Source organism: Rhinoderma darwinii, chromosome 5 (assembly GCF_050947455.1).
Source record: "Rhinoderma darwinii isolate aRhiDar2 chromosome 5, aRhiDar2.hap1, whole genome shotgun sequence".
NCBI classification, from domain to species: domain Eukaryota; kingdom Metazoa; phylum Chordata; class Amphibia; order Anura; family Rhinodermatidae; genus Rhinoderma; species Rhinoderma darwinii.
The window spans coordinates 6,938,647-6,955,284 of NC_134691.1; the positions used below are offsets into that span (position 1 = coordinate 6,938,647).

Sequence of the window (16,638 nt, forward strand, 5' to 3'; positions counted from 1 at the left end):
AAGAGAAGTCACACTATGGAACCTCTACTGTAAGAGAAGTCACACTATGGAACCTCCACTGTAAGAGCAGTCAAACTATGGAACCTCTACTGTAAGAGCAGTCACGCTATGGAACCTCTACTGTAAGAGCAGTCACACTATGGAACCTCTACTGTAAGACCAGTCACACTATGGAACCTCTACTGTAAGAGAAGTCACACTATGGAACCTCTACTGTAAGAGAAGTCACGCTATGGAACCTCCACTGTAAGAGCAGTCAAACTATCGAACCTCTACTGTAAGAGCAGTCACACTATGGAACTCTACTGTAAGAGCAGTCACACTATGGAACTCTACTGTAAGAGCAGTCACACTATGGAACTCTACTGTAAGAGCAGTCACACTATGGAGCCTTCTCTGTAAGAGCAGTTACACTATGGAACCTCTACTGTAAGAGCAGTCACACTATGGAACCCTCTACTGTAAGAGCAGTCACACTATGGAACCTCTACTGTAAGAGCAGTCACGCTATCGAACCTCTACTGTAAGAGTAGTCACACTATGGAACCTCCACTGTAAGAGCAGTCACACTATGGAACCTCCACTGTAAGAGCAGTCACACTATCGAACCTCTACTGTAAGAGCGGTCACACTATGGAACCTCTACTGTAAGAGCGGTCACACTATGGAACCTCTACTGTAAGAGCAGTCACGCTATGGAACCTCTACTGTAAGATCAGTCACGCTATGGAACCTCTACTGTAAGAGCAGTCACACTATCGAACCTCTACTGTAAGAGAAGTCACACTATGGAACCTCTACTGTAAGAGCAGTCACACTATGGAACTCTCTACTGTAAGAGCAGTCACACTATGGAACCTCTACTGTAACATCAGTCACAATATGGAACCCTCTACTGTAAGAGCAGTCACACTATGGAGCCTCTACTGTAAGAGCAGTCACACTATGGAGCCTCTACTGTAAGAGCAGTCACACTATGGAACCTCTACTGTAACATCAGTCACACTATGGAACCTCTACTGTAAGAGCAGTCACACTATCGAACCTCTACTGTAAGAGCAGTCACACTATGGAGCCTCTACTGTAAGAGCAGTCACACTATGGATCTCTCTACTGTAAGAACAGCCACACTATGGAGCCTTCTCTGTAAGAGCAGTCACACTATGGAACTCTCTACTGTAAGAGCAGACACACTATGGAACCTCTACTGTAAGAGCAGTCACACTATGGAGCCTCTACTGTAAGAGCAGTCACACTATGGAACCTCTACTGTAACATCAGTCACACTATGGAACCTCTACTGTAAGAGCAGTCACACTATGGAGCCTCTACTGTAAGAGCAGTCACACTATGGATCTCTCTACTGTAAGAACAGCCACACTATGGAATCTCCACTGTAAGAGCAGTCACACTATGGAACTCTCTAATGTGATTTTTCTGCTGTCGAACGCGGCATCTAAAGTGGTTAAAAGGCCAGAATAGGCGTTCTCTCCGTTCCCAGGCCTCGGAGTGAGGTGTCAGCTGCTAAGCCAGTGAGCCCGCTCCCTACTCCCTCCTGCTACATCATAGTGCGGGTTAAATCCGATGAAAGCGAATTTGAAACGTGGCAAAAAAAATCTGCTCATCGGTAATGGCGGCACATAGTCAGCCTGCGTATAATGAGTCATCATTGAAAGAATATTCTCCTCCGTAGATATCAGCCCCTGACATCGATGGATCGCCCCGTCTTGTATACTGCGGTTGCGGCTACTGGACGGGGTCAATACTCCCCGGCAAGGTCTTAAGGATATTGCTCTAGAAGCTTTCAGCCAATCAGGCGGCGACGTTCTGCTGGATAATGACGCAGGTTCCATAGAGGTGTCCGGAGGAGGGCGGCAATAAATAAAACGTGCGGATAGTGTATGCAGGTCACATCTTCAGAGGACGGCAGAACGTACAACCTTTCCTCAGATCTTCACACAGCTCCTACCTATGGACAGCGTCCAGAGAATTAACTCCGAGCTACACAGCGGGCAATTTCCAGCATAGCAACTACAATAACAAAATCGCTTGTGAGGTGGGGGCGGGGGGGACCCACGACTGCGCTCTGGTCTGGAACATTGTGTCATCTCCTGGGCTCAATCGAAAGGAGGCGATAGGGCAGTGGGCATTTCTGTACAATTCCTAACTTCTCCAACTTTCTAATATATCTTTTATTACAATTCCACACCATTTAAAAAAAAAAAAAAAAAAAAAATATGTATATGTATCTGCTTGCTGTCAGTGAATGGGAACATTTTTCTTTATATTCAAAGATGAAAACCTGTACAGGCCTCAAACTTCTCAGTTGAGCGTTTGCTACAATTGTATCCAGTCTAGACAACCCTCTGAGCTGTAGCCTCCAGGCTGATACATTTTACCTGCCCTGATACATAGTAACAAACCCTCAGGACATAAAAGAGGGGTTATCCATGCTGGGGGCTGTTTTTCATACGGATGACCTATCCACATGATAGGTCATCAGTATATGATCATGGGGGTCCGTCACCCGGACTCCACACCGATCAGCTGTCTCTGGGCACCAGATGTAATGCAGTGGTCGGTGCCAGAAGCAGAGGCTCGGGTCACATTATAGCGGCCGTGCTGCAGCTGCTCCTATTCAAGTGAACTGCAGTGATCCAGCACGGCTGCTATACAGTGACCCGAGCCTTCTGCTTCCAGCACCGACCACTGCATTACATCTGGTGGCCGGAGGCAGCTGATCTGGGTGTCAGACCCCCACCGATCATATACTGATGGCCTATCCTGTGGCAAGGTCATCAGTAAAACAACCCATTTAGGGCCTGTTCACATCAGCGTCGCTTTCTGTTGAGCTGTTCCGTCTGAGGTTTCCGTCGGGGGGAACCCCTCACCGGAAACCTTAGCTTCCGTTTAAATCACCATTGATCTCAATGGTGACGGAAAATTTGCTAATGTTTTACGTTGGTCACCTTTGTGAAAGGGTTCCGTTGTTTTGACGGAATCAATACCGCAGTCGACTGATATGGACAGAACCCCTCAACGGACAGCGACGCGGATGTGAACACAGCCATAAGCAGATCTCCAAGACCAGATACAATTTCCTCTCATCAGTCATCCGATCCCCTTGATACAGGTTTTTGCTCAGGTTTTTTTTAGCCAAACACAGGAGTGGATACAAAAGAGCGGCGATGCATCAGTCTTTGCTATGTACCTTTCCTTCCTTTTGTATCCACTTCTGGCTTAAAAAAACTGAGCAAACACTGCAGCAAAACGGTGTGTGAACCTGGCCTAAAGTAATGGTCAACTCTTACCATATACCCTATCAAATACAAATAGATGGCACAGGGGGGGCTGATATCTGTTATCAGACTCTCCCCAGCGTTGCCCTAAGAGGTTCAGCAGCACAATGCAGGTGTGAACAGCACCTAAGTCCACACGTTGCGTTAACACTGCAGAATTTCCGTGTTATACAGTAACAAGCAGACGGAGGAGAGTTCTACACATTTCATCCACATGCCGAGAACGTTTTTCTGCCTGGAAAAAGAGAAGTTAAAATCCGCAATCACTCACTAATGTAGCAGATGTTGCGGTGTATTACCCGTGAACCGGCAATTCCACACAATCCGACCTATGAGCACTGGTGTATTCCGATGTGGTGGTTGAGGCGTAGTTGAAACCACAAAAAAACCTACACGTCTCTACCACGAATTGCTGTGGTTGTCAATGCGCTTGCGGTTTTTACGGGCGACACATTTCTGAAAACCACAAGCGCATCGAATAACGGAGTCAACAAAAAAATAAAAATCTTCGAAATGCTGAGGAATTGAAAGAAATTATATTAGAATGTTGCAGAATTTATTAAACAAGGAAACGTTATTTACATAAAATTGGAAAAATAAATAAATACAATCGGGGCGGGACAGCAAATCTAGGTGAAGCGGTAGTGAACGGGCTGTGGTTCTCGTCCCCCCTCCAGCAGCTGATCCCAGCCCCCGCCATGTGGCTCACGTTGCGTCCGCACTTTTGAGATCTGATACGTGTGTTGCGAGCGATCGTTAGTGAAACGCGATCCTTGTTTTGCACATTTATAGAGCGGCTGCTGCCAGTCACCGGAGGCCCCAGTCCAGCACCGACACCCATAATAACATGAATCATTGGCTGCCACCAGGGAGGGCGATCCAGCCCACAATGTCAAGCATCACCTTATTTAAAGAGAAATTCCACCGAAAAGCAAAAGGACTTGGAAATGTCAGTCCCGTAATAGTCAACTGCGCCGTCTCTCCTTAGAGGTTTCTATCCGCACCGAGGTCAAATTCTGTTTTTTTGCAGCAATTTTATGAAAATCTCTGCAAAAAAAAAAATGCGATTGTCACCACGATGTGAATAGGGCCTTAGACCTCATGCACGCGGTCGTTTTTATTTGTAATTACGGATCTGGAATTACGGATAAAAATATTGACCATTCATTTCTATGGGACACGGATGCCTTCCACGGCTAAGTGTTCGGGCCGTCCAAATGACCACTAAAAAAAAACAGGACATGTTCTATTTTTTGCTTTTACGGACCGTGCTCCTGTACTTTATAATGTGAGCACGGCCCACAAGTGATTGTCCACGGCCCGTCCGTGCAGTATTTACGGCCCTGCGGTGCGTGGTTTTCGTACATGTCAATTCCTGCTACGGAATGCGGACTGGATTGCTGCGTTTTTCAGGAGACGTCACCATCTCTCAGCATGGAGAAAAACACAGCAAAATCCGCACCATTTTCTGCAGCAATTCCGTTATGTGTGGACAAGCCCTTACTCAGGCTCTTCAGCTGTCAGTGTGTGTCAGTCTTCACTGTATTTGCTGGCATTTTACTCATGAATCAAGATGCCTTGCCCTAACGCATAACGCACCGGTGCTCATACTCTGTATCAGCTTGGAGTCCGGGCTGTTTAGCTCACAAAAAAATTATCTAGACTGGATACAATTGTATCTACTCCTCAGCTGAGAGCAGGACTAGGAATATAGGTTTTCAACCTCAATGTAAACAAAAGTGTTCTCATTCACTGGCAGCAAACAGAGTTCTGGAAAAGGGTGAGGAATTGAAACACAAGGTAGATTAGAAAGTTGTAGAACTTTTCATTTAGGCTTCGTTCACATCTGCGTCAGGGTCCCGTTCTGAGGTTCCGTCGGAGCTTCCCGTCAGAATAGGGCCCTGTCTGAAACAAACAAACAGAAACCATAAGTTTTCCGTTTGCATCACCATGGATTTCAATGGTAACGGATCCGGTGCCAATGGTTTCCGTTTATCTCAGTTGTGAAAGTGTTCAATCGTTTTGACGGAATCAATACCGTAGTCGACTACTCAAAACGACAGAACCCCTCGCACAACTGAGACAAACGGAAACCATTGGCACCGGATCGGTCACCATTGAAATCAATGGTCAGGGTCCCGTTCTGACGGGAAGCTCAGACGGAACGTCAGGATGAGGCCCGGACACAGATGTGAACAAAGCCTTATACAGTGATCAAGCTTTATTTACAGAAACCCCTTTACACTAAGTAAATACCCCTTTAAAGAGGGTCTGTCACTAGTTTAGTAATGTCCAATCTCCTAGATAATCTAATAGGCGCAGTCACACCGATAATAGTGACAATTGTCTCCTAAAAAGTTTATTTTATAAGTTCTGAGCTTTTTTTCTAAATATGTAAATGAGGCTATACTAGCCAAGTGGGCGTCACCACCAGCGATTCTCCGGAGGTGGAGCCTCCTGACAGCCTCTGACGCTGTCCTATCAGCACAAAGCTGCTTCACACAGTGTGAGAGACTGAGGCTGGAGGGAAGGGGGATCAATTCAAACAGTCATATCTTGGGCTGTGGACCACCTAGAACAACGGTTCAGGGGGCATATGAAAGAGGAGATTCTAATCTTTTATATGACACCAGGATCGCAGTTCTAGCTCACAACCAGAGCGATCACCAGTTCAATACACATTTGGGATCGGAAGCTGTATACTATATGATCACACTGTATTGCTGGGCAGGGAAGGGGAAGAAGCTGTAAGCTGATTGGACAGCGTCATACAGAAAACATTGCACCGCCCAGAGAGAAAAGAAAGAGTCACCTCCCATTTGGCAAGTATAGCAAATTACCATATTTAGAAAAATGCTCATAACTTTGCAAATAATCGTTTTTTTAAAACAAATCCCACTATAGTTATCAGCATCGCAGCGCCTATTAGATTAGATAGGAGATGGGGAATTATTAAACCAGTGACTGATCCTCTTTACGGCCACCCCCTCCCCCATGGAGAACGGCTGTGCGCTTTGGAAATGCAGACACACAAAGCACCTGCACCTGTGAGGTTATGCCCGTGGGTGCCATTAAAAACAAGAAAATTATGATCATCTGGCACATAAAAAAAAGCAATCATACAAAGTACACGGCAAGGTCAGTAAAATCCACCGCAGCAATTTACATCTGGCTCCTCCACCGGAGAGGAATTAACATGTAAGCTATACCTATACTAAACATGGGCACAGGATCGGGTGGTCTCCTGCCTGGCGGGGCCCCTCCTTCACTTGTAAACATCAAGCAATTAAATTGAGAGATGGTTCATTACAGGAACATCCGAGGTGGAGTTATTACCGGTCTCCTGCCCTTCTGGAATTAAAAGTGGTCTGTCCATTTTATGTAACTTCCTAACAGACATTGCATTTCAATTTCTCTCCAATTTCAATATATGTGCTTGCAGTCAGTGAATGGAAATATTCTTGTAAGCGGACAGCCACTATAGACCTCATACTTCTCATAGCTGAGGGTTTGCAACAATTGTATCCAGTGTAGACAATAATCTGTGTGAACAGCCTGCACTGATACATTGTAGCAAACTATCAGTACTGAATTGAGATTTACTCTGCTGCAAAGATGGTCTAGAATTTACAAGTATTGTCTGCAGTTTTTCAGCCTCTGCTTTAGGTCAGTGAATGGAAACATCTAGTTTACAGCCATAGATCTCGAAGATGGTTAGGAACTGGAAATTTATTAGAAAGTTGTGGATTTTCCCAGTTTTATGTCATATAATTAAACAGAACAAATCAAGCTTTTCTTACATAAACCTGAAAAATCCAGATTTAAGGGGGAAACACATGTCTTGGCACCCAAGCAGTTAATGTAACGTGACCGTTTATCAGTAGCTGCCTGGCTGTGTACGCCAACCGTGACCTATATACTTGACAGAACGGTCATATCTGCTACCGATTTAGATCTGGGCGTAGAAAAGGTGCCGAGATGTTTTAGCTACAAGTCGACCCAGTTACATGAGCTGCCGGCGTCGCAGAGGGAGGGATGCTGCGGATACAAAAACAGAATACCAGACATAATAACGAGGCCGCGACGGCGGAGACCACGAGCAGAGACATCGCTGCAGGTCAGAAGCCTATAAATGACCCCAAAACCTAAACTCCAGATCACAGGTGCCCAAATCATCCTCAACGGTCCGACTGATGGATATGCTATCCAGGTTATATGGGGCAGCTGGGTAACAACCAATATGGTCCCATTTCAGCTTCCAAAAGGCACTGTCATCCAGCTTTCCCAGAGTCCTGAATGGCAAATTAGTTTAGTTACGTAATCAAGATAACTGGACAATAAGATTAGTAGAGCAGGCCATAGCCCGCAGACTTCCGAACACAGATCCTGCGGACTTAGAAGGGATAATGTAATGTATACGAGAACTGCCAGAATGCTGGAGGGGGGGGGGGAAGGGACAAAAAAAAGAAAATAAAATTAGAAAAAAGAAAGAAAAAGAAAAAGAAAAAAAAAAAAAATCGGGCAGGTCTTGCATTCAGAGTTTGTGCCTTCACCAACTCCAGACCGTACCATAGAGAGCTCTACCGAAATAGCACGGTATCGGGAGGGGGGGCATTGGCTGAGCAATCGTGCAAAGAGCTACGATGGTCTTAAAAATTGTACCCCTCGTTCTGTTGTGTTTAGAATTTCAATAGGTCCAAAATTCTGTAGAGATTTATTATGAAATAAATCTGCAAAGTCCTTGCTCTAATCCTTTACAACGAGTTAAATGACAAAAATCTGTCTGCAGCTTCCACTAGGGGGAGCCTAGGAGTTTACTGAAGACAGATTTATTATTGCGTTCACTGACCGCTGTATATATCGGTTTATAGTGAGCTCCCTCTAGTGGTGGCTGCAGGCAGTTATGTGAGACTATTCACACGACAGGGTCCGAGTGTCAGCCGACAAAAAAAGGCTGTTTTACATCCGTTCCAGGTTGTGTTTCCATTTTTAACGGATGATTTTAAATCAGTTTTTTCCCCGTCCGTTTTAAAAACAGATGAATTTAATGCCACCCCCTCGCAGATCGTGCCAGATCGTCGCCAATTCTCAGGATAAGGCCTCATTCAGACGGCTGGAACGTGGTCACATTTTATAGTCTGCATTATGGCCACAAGACCCTGATCCTGGCAATTAAAGTGAACCAAACTGATCACTATAGGGGTCTATGGTGATCTAATCTAAAAATCAAGAGAACTGCACGGGAAGGGGGGGGGGGGAGAATCTAAATCCTGCAACTGTAATACGGGGGCTAAACTGCGGCTGCATTACGTCGATCCAAGGGAGACCTTAGAATGCTGAAAGGACCTATACAGACCCACCACCATCACGGACCCCACCACCAGAATATAGAGTACTTCGCTACTAACCCACTGTGACTATTGTGGTCAGATGCTGGTTAGCAGCGTCTTCTGGATGATTTTTAAATGCTGCATAAAAGAGCAGATCGGCTATATTGTAGTTAGACGGGCTTCTCTTTGCTTTGGACAATCCCTACACGTTAAAGCTGTTCCTTGACAATTAACAAATCATTAAAAAAAAGTCTCCTCCTGCTGGGACCCCCCAGTGATCAGCTGTGATTTGTGGGTAAACCTGGCAGTAAGTGTTCAGTTTCCCTGCAGCACCACCACAGGGGAGGTTAAGCATTACACAATGTCCATTCATATCAATGTGTTGTCTGTGTAATACAGGACAGGACCTCCAGAGAAAAAGACGCTCTATGTGACCTCTCCACTCTGGACAAGAGATGAGGCTCCTGAACATGGGACCCCCCCTCTATTAACCCAGAATTATCTAATATGGTGTATGACAAAAAGGATGTAGATTAACATCCGTAAAAAAATCCTGACTATTGAAGATCACAGAAAAGCACTTTTTAATAATCAACTACCGGGAACCTAGGTGTGACGCAGAGCCTCACCCGGATGAGGGCCCGGTGCTGGGTGGAACACCGTGGCATTGCCAACTTATTATTATGTATTATTGTGTTACCAATTCACACACCCCCTTCTTTTTCAGGGCTTCTAACAGAAATGTGCTTTTGTTGAAAGGATCTCCAGGCACCTGATAAGAGAATATGTTACAGTGGAAAATTCCACGGCTCGGAGGAGATATCATGACTCATTGTTTTCTGGACTGCACAAATCTGCCGTTGCAACACTGAACGTGTCAGATCATAAACAGGCGTTACAAGGCGGTCATTGACCAGTATCTAATCACCGGTGACTGTTGCAATCAGTGGGCACAAGTCATAAGGAAAGAAGGGGGGGGGGGGGTAAAGACTGGAAACAAAAGATGTCCATCATTGTGCAAGATAAGATCAAAGGGGAACTCCACCTACAGTCCCCAACAGGTATCACATAGACGTGTCAGCAGATCGTTGGGGTTCAGTCAGGATTGAGCTGCTATAATGAAGGGGGGACAGTTAAATTTTCCTACATTAAATGACAGTACGTGGTGTAAAGATCAGGCTTCCCTTTATGAAAAACGCCAGAACAAGCAGAAAACAGTAGGAGATTTCAGCTCTGAAATCCGTAAAACTGACTAAAGCGTAGAGTACAAGAGAAGTAATGTATACACACAGTGACCACCAGCTCCGGATCAGTACAGGATAAGTAATGTATGTACACAGTGACTCCACCAGCAGAATAGTGAGTGCAGCTCTGGAGTATAATACAGCATGTAACTCAGGATCAGTACAGGATAAGTAATGTAATGTATGTACACAGTGACTCCACCAGCAGAATAGTGAGAGCAGCTCTGGAGTATAATACAGGATGTAACAGGATCAGTACAGGATAAGTAATGTAATGTATGTACACAGTGACTCCACCAGCAGAATAGTGAGTGCAGCTCTGGAGTATAATACAGGATATAACTCAGGATCAGTACAGGATAAGTAATGTAATGTATGTACACAGTGACTCCACCAGCAGAATAGTGAGTGCAGCTCTGGAGTATAATACAGGATGTAACAGGATCAGTACAGGATAAGTAATGTAATGTATGTACACAGTGACTCCACCAGCAGAATAGTGAGTGCAGCTCTGGAGTATAATACAGGATATAACTCAGGATCAGTCATGTAATGTATGTACACAGTAACTGGGAATTCTGGTTTTCCGTTAACATAGGCTGGAGGAATTTTCCCTCCTTTGAATGTTACATCATGTCCTCTTCTCCATTCACAGTGTAAGCTGCAGGATAAGGGACAGATACCTCTTGTAAGTCAAGTAGCGCTTACACCCTTTGCCCCAACCATGTTCCCTGGCAGAGGTCACCTTGTGCACAGGTCCGCTAACACATTACTATTTCGATTATCTTACTAAGGTTTCACTTTGGACACAGTCCAATCCTTCCATGAGTAAGTGGACGGAAATGTTACTAATTTTGTATGGAAACTGTGCCAATCTACCCGGCCCCATGCAACCCATGAACTTATGAATACAGCTCTGAATGTGAATGGAGGAGACGACATTAAGTAATCTCAATTCACAAATATATGTTATACTATTACTGCCCATTTTCTTCTGGGCACTGCTCACTAAACACAAGCGGGCACCTTGCCCCTTATCCCCCCTAATATCCTACAAGCCAAATTCTGATCATGGCATCAGCTGCAGAAATAAAAGGCGGGGGCTGCAGCGACCGGTACACACACAACCCCCGCACAAAGAACCGAGCGCTATAAAGGGCGGCGGCAGCGGCAGCACCGGGGGCATCACATTTACTTCTCAGATGCCAGTATACAGAGTATCGGGCCCCCCGTGAGAGTCCATTCGACCGGACGGATTTTCCACAACAGATAATGAAGGCAACTTATTAACGTAGAAAACATGAGCGCTGCCAGGAGGAAATATGGCGTAATAGAAGGATTACCTATTGCAGCAGCGGGAATTGCTTTTTGGCCTTGACAGAGCAGATAACCCAGGTTATTGACAGTGATAAAATGAATTAGTGATAGTTGGTGTTGGCACCAAAGACCGAGGGGGAGGGGTGCCAACGGCGACCTGTGGGCAGAGGAAAGAGCCATCTCTAGAACTGGAGCATTTCCCCTTTAAAAAAAAACAAACGGTATATAAAATTCTCCAGTCATCGCCTTACAAAGTATTTTAATATTATATTCAGCCGATTCCTCACAGATGTTTGGTGTCAACCATTATTGGCCACCATTGCAGTGCCTAAAGGGCTGTAACCCAGCTTTCTACAGACCCTGAGTTTTCCCTCTCTCCTACCTGCATCAGTGTCAGTCTTTACTGTAGTTTTGGCATTCTATCAATGAACAGGGCGGCTTGGGGATACACGGGGCACCTCAGGGGTGCCATTCAGGGTAACAACTACTTAGCTACGTAATTAAAGAGCTGTTCCAGAGTAGCCCCACAGATGGAAAAATCTGTTCCTCATCCCACCGTTTATACCAAACGTTTTAGTGTGATCTCCCGTATCTGGGCAGGACCCATAGCACCGCTCATCCTGAGCTCCCGGGTTCTTGAATGGAGTGCTAGAGCTGAAGCGGTATCTAATATCGGAGGCCTGTATTATAAAGCGGAAACTGCATTGACCATTCTGCTGGTTGATAGTGGAAACTGTCAGCATGCATGTCGTCAGATACCCTCCGAATAGCTTCGCTGAGCTCCTGCAATGCAGGGGGGGGGGGGGGTAGTTGGTTTTACCTACATTCAGATGAAGCTGCGGAGCCTGGTGTAAATACGACACTTCCAAGAATGCAAATCACTAGAAAAGACACTGAACTGTCCACTTAAATCTCACACCAAACAGCGCGGACGTGACCCCCGACACCAACTGTCACATATTTAGTGCATGAAATGCCTCCATGTATATCCCCTACAGACTGAAGATTACAATACTACCCGTGGGACATGAGCGCTCGCTGCCGGGGTTAATATTTACTCAGCATTCCAGGCACTGGCACGTAACCTCGGAGCCCTGAGACATCAACATTTCAACCAGTCTATCCTCAAGATCATCTCTGACCATTCTGTAAGATTAACCCTCGACTATGAAGTCCTGAATCCTCTGCACAGTGCAAGACTGAGGGTTAACAGATTTGTCCTGGGATGGAAAAACATGGCTGCCCCCACCCCAAAAAAAAATAAAGCGCCACACTTATTCACAGGCTGTGTGTGGTATTGCAGCTCCACTCATAACACAGACCAGACAACACATGGCCTTTTTTTTCTAATCCTGGACAACCCCTTTAATTCCCAGCAGCTCCACCACAGGTGAAATTAAGCATTACACAGTCCCCCATTAAATCAATGGACTGTCTGTAGTGCACTGACGTTCCGGGTCGTCCAGAGAAAGAAGCTCCTCGCAGTCGCTCTCCATTAGAGAATCCCCTCTGTTACCTCAGAACTCCCTAAAAGTTTTGTTGACGATTTGTTTTGTAGACCAGACGTCCCCCTTAATAAAAGTTTATACATTGCACAATAAAAAGTCCTGCAACTTTGTTCCCACTCAAACTGGAAACCTGATAATGTGCTGCTGATGGGCCCGTTACAGTGTATCAGTCTAGTCAATGTGACGCTACACAAAATCCCTAGTCCTGCTCTCCAGGTTAATACTCTTTACACACAATATTACATTGTAATGTACCCAAGAGTTGCTTGAACAAGACTAGGTCAGGGCAGCTTTTCAGCCCCTAAAAGTAAACAAGAGTATTTCCATTCACTGACAGCAAGCAATATTATGAGGAACTGAAACAGTATATTGAAAAATTGTAGAACTTTTTATCGTACGACTACATTTTCTTTACAAAAGACTGGACGACCCCTTTAAAAGAAAGGAAGGGAGATTTCTTCTTTATAAGCGTTATTGGTGGGAGTCTGACCCCCCCCCTCCCCCAGGTGCCCCACTGATCAGCAGAATGAAGGGGTCACTTGTTCCAGACAGTAGTGCATCTGTCCATCCGGTACAACAATAAAGCGGCCGCTGCGTCATAAAAAGGTTATACCAATATCTTGTGAATAGCTGGAAATATTAATTTCACATAGTCTATAAAAGCGCTATTACATGCGGATTAAAGATCATTCATTTACTGGGATACCCCTTTAACCCTGTTGATGCAGCAAATTTCACACTTCGAATAATTTAAAAAAAAAAAAAAAGTAAAAAAAAAATTCTATCACACCCCATAATTTACTTTCAGAAAATATACGGCTAACACATTGTAAGAATGCCCCCCCCCCCCCCAACCCCACCCAGCACTTCACACAGCGTTAGGTTTTAAAGCAAAATTGCATGACGGCGCCCAGGAGTGTAAAAACGCATAAAAATCCATGTTTGTTGCTTTAAACCTGACCTGAGTAGAGCCCGAGATGCCCAACAACTCCTAACAAAAATTCAAGGATGTGCGGAGCCCAAATACATCACGAAGGCCGAATTCAGAGGAACGTAGAGTAAATCTGTGTGACAGCCGTTAAAACAACGGCCGTCACACGGACGCATGTATCTCAATGGGGCCGTTCACACGGCCGTTATTTCAACGGAGCGTGTGAAGGGTCCGTGGAAAAATAGGACGTCCTATTTTGTACCGTTTTCACGGATCCCTTTATAGACTCAAGTCTCGGACATGAAAAAACATCAAGTTTTTCACGTCGAAAATTCCCCCACGTTCGTATGAATCTGGCCTTATACCTAGGTCTACATGTATATTTCTTCACAAATTGCCAGAACTGAAGTAGAAAAAGAAAAAAAGACCCCCTAAATATGACAATCAGGCAACACATATCCTCTTTTATCGGTAAAAAAACCAAACAATTCCTGTATCCTCCCTGGGGTCACTGGAGGCTGTGCATGGGAGGGATGATAGTAACAGGCTGTGATCTTTCCTTCTGCTCTCACTTGCAGCTTCCCCTCCCACCTCCTCCCTACACAGACACAGAACCAAGAAGTTAAATTTTCATCCTGCTCCCCGACTTCGAACGAGTTCTGTGCTCCGAATGTTTCACCTAGAGCTTTGAGCCTGGTATCATTTGAAAGCTTAGATTCAGGGCTTTTATCCGATAAGCCTTATATTCTAGTCATGACAAGCATTTAAAATCACAACGTATAAAATAAAATCTAGACAAACACTTACCGATCTGCAACAGGACCGGCGTCACCAGGGCGGTCTCCATAGCGTAGCAAAATTCTCTACCAAACATCACAGCGCCATGCATCACCCAGAGGCGGACCGGGATGCGGTCAATAGAGCCTTCGCTAATGGTCTCATCCCGACTCTCGTTCTCCTTGGGCTCGTCTTTCTCGAGCTTGGTCAAGGAGAGGTCCTGAACTTGCATAGATTCCGAGTCAGCATTCTGAGGGGCCATCTTCATCACCACAAAAATATATATATTTTTAGAGACTCTATATAAATATGAATACTATATATATCTGCAAAGATAAATAAAGACTTCTTTTTTGTTCAGCTTTTCACACGTTCCTCGTGCAATTAATACTTTATACTCCGCTGTGTAGACGTCTCCGCAGCTTCGTGAGGGTGCGCAAGAGAGAACGGTATTTGGTACTAATTCAATCATATGGCTTAATGGTTTACTGTGAATTAGAGTTAAAAATCCATAATTGCCATTCAGTTAATACCAGTTTCATAATTTCTATAGAAGAAGTGGTAAAGTTGTTGGTCTTGCGGTTGCAGGCTGGGAAGGCGACACACATAGGTGATGCACTGTTAATCCCCATCGAGTGGCTGAGTAATCTAAAAAAAAAAAAAAAAAACAGACGCATGGTGTTAGAGACCAAAATGGTAAGAGATCGTTGTACCGCCGAGACGCCCCGGGCCACTGGCGAGAGATAGATGGAACTAATAAACATCCTATGATCGTGGGGGGAAAAAAAAAAATAAAAAGTACAAAAACAACTTTACAATCTGTGATAATGAGAAGAGAAACATTCTTTGACGGGAAGCTGGTGGGTAAACTATGAAAAGACGGCCTTTGTAAGCGCAATTAGTTCATCCCATGCACATACTTCTAAACTATGTAAAAAACAACATAATATACTGTAAATTTTCAATTTTTTGGACTAAAGCCGGCCACACATGGGATAGGAGTGTGGTGAACGCTCATTCAGCTGACCGCCATCTCTCCAGACTCAAAAACATGGTAAATACGTGACTTATCCAGGGGAATAAAGGATCAGACATGTAAAAATCCAGCGTGGCCGATCCCGCTCCCCCTTCAACTGCCACCAGGGGGCAGTTAGGAGGCCCAATCATTTGAGGGTTCAGATGAGCTTCAACTCGGCCTCTATACACAACTGCATTGTGGTATCCATTTATAACAAACGCCACGACATAGGGCCAGATCGTTTAATGGATATCACCGAAGGACCCCAATGACTTAATACTGGGTCCATCAGGTTCGGGTCATGGTGTCCATCGTTTTGATGAGGGGGGTATATGGTACGGCACGCATCTTTCCAACAACTCTTACGTAATATGCGACGTATCCTCTGAGGTATATTATGTTAAAGACATCTCCTGACATTGAGAACGCCTAACAAGGCCGTGGCAAATGGAAAGCGAGCAAGGAGCCCACCTAGGTCACGACATTAACCGAAGCATGAGAGAACAACAAGTTATAAAACTCTATTTCAATGATAAAAGATACCTCGAAGCTTCCCTCCTCTCCGCCCACTCGTATCTCGTACCTATTCCGATCATGACCAATCTCCCATTCAACCGGTCATTAGAAGCCGTACTCAAAATGCAAAAAGTTGGCCAAGGAGAATCCAGTCGGTTATGGTGGCGGCAAGGAGACAAAATGCTTCTACGTGACCCGCAAAAAACAACTACCGGTAGTCCCTCCTTAATGACCAATACGCAACGTCAACACATTCATGAACTACCAAGAAGTAGGACTGTTAATGAAAACCTGCCATAAGACACCCGATCGATGGTCTTCGGACTGAACGTTTAATTAAAGACGATGGCCGAAACTAACACCTAACTTCTAATGGCATCAACAAAGAATTGATATTTTTGGCGGTTTATTGGAGGACTACTAATCTAAAGTGGATAATGTACTTTTCAAAAAGTTCCTTTGAAAAACGGCTTTGGTAACCAAGGGTCGAACTCAAGCCTATGGCTTTAATATTCTTGGGGAGTGCTGGCTAAAAGACAAGCAGCCATTCCCTCAACGTTTATGGTTGGCCTCATCCCCAAAAAAAAGTGACAAATACCAAAAAGTTGCATTTCATACCGTAGGACAAATAGTGCACAAATCCTTAGTACACAATTCCAGGATGTGGCATTCGGGTTTTTTGGTTATGATGAAACACA

At 44.8% G+C, this 16,638-nt stretch overlaps 1 protein-coding gene across 3 annotated transcripts in view; it reads right to left on the bottom strand.

The window, feature by feature from the left end:
• The window catches only part of SLC45A4 (solute carrier family 45 member 4), a 102,438-nt gene that overhangs the window by 38,314 nt on the left and 47,486 nt on the right, over positions 1–16,638 (bottom strand). For all 3 annotated transcript variants that reach the window (XM_075825685.1, XM_075825687.1, XM_075825686.1), the window contains exon 2: positions 14,437–15,054. In XM_075825685.1, the coding sequence (XP_075681800.1) occupies positions 14,437–14,674 (238 nt within the window). In that variant the 5' untranslated portion in view covers positions 14,675–15,054. The remainder of the gene's footprint in view (positions 1–14,436; positions 15,055–16,638) is intronic.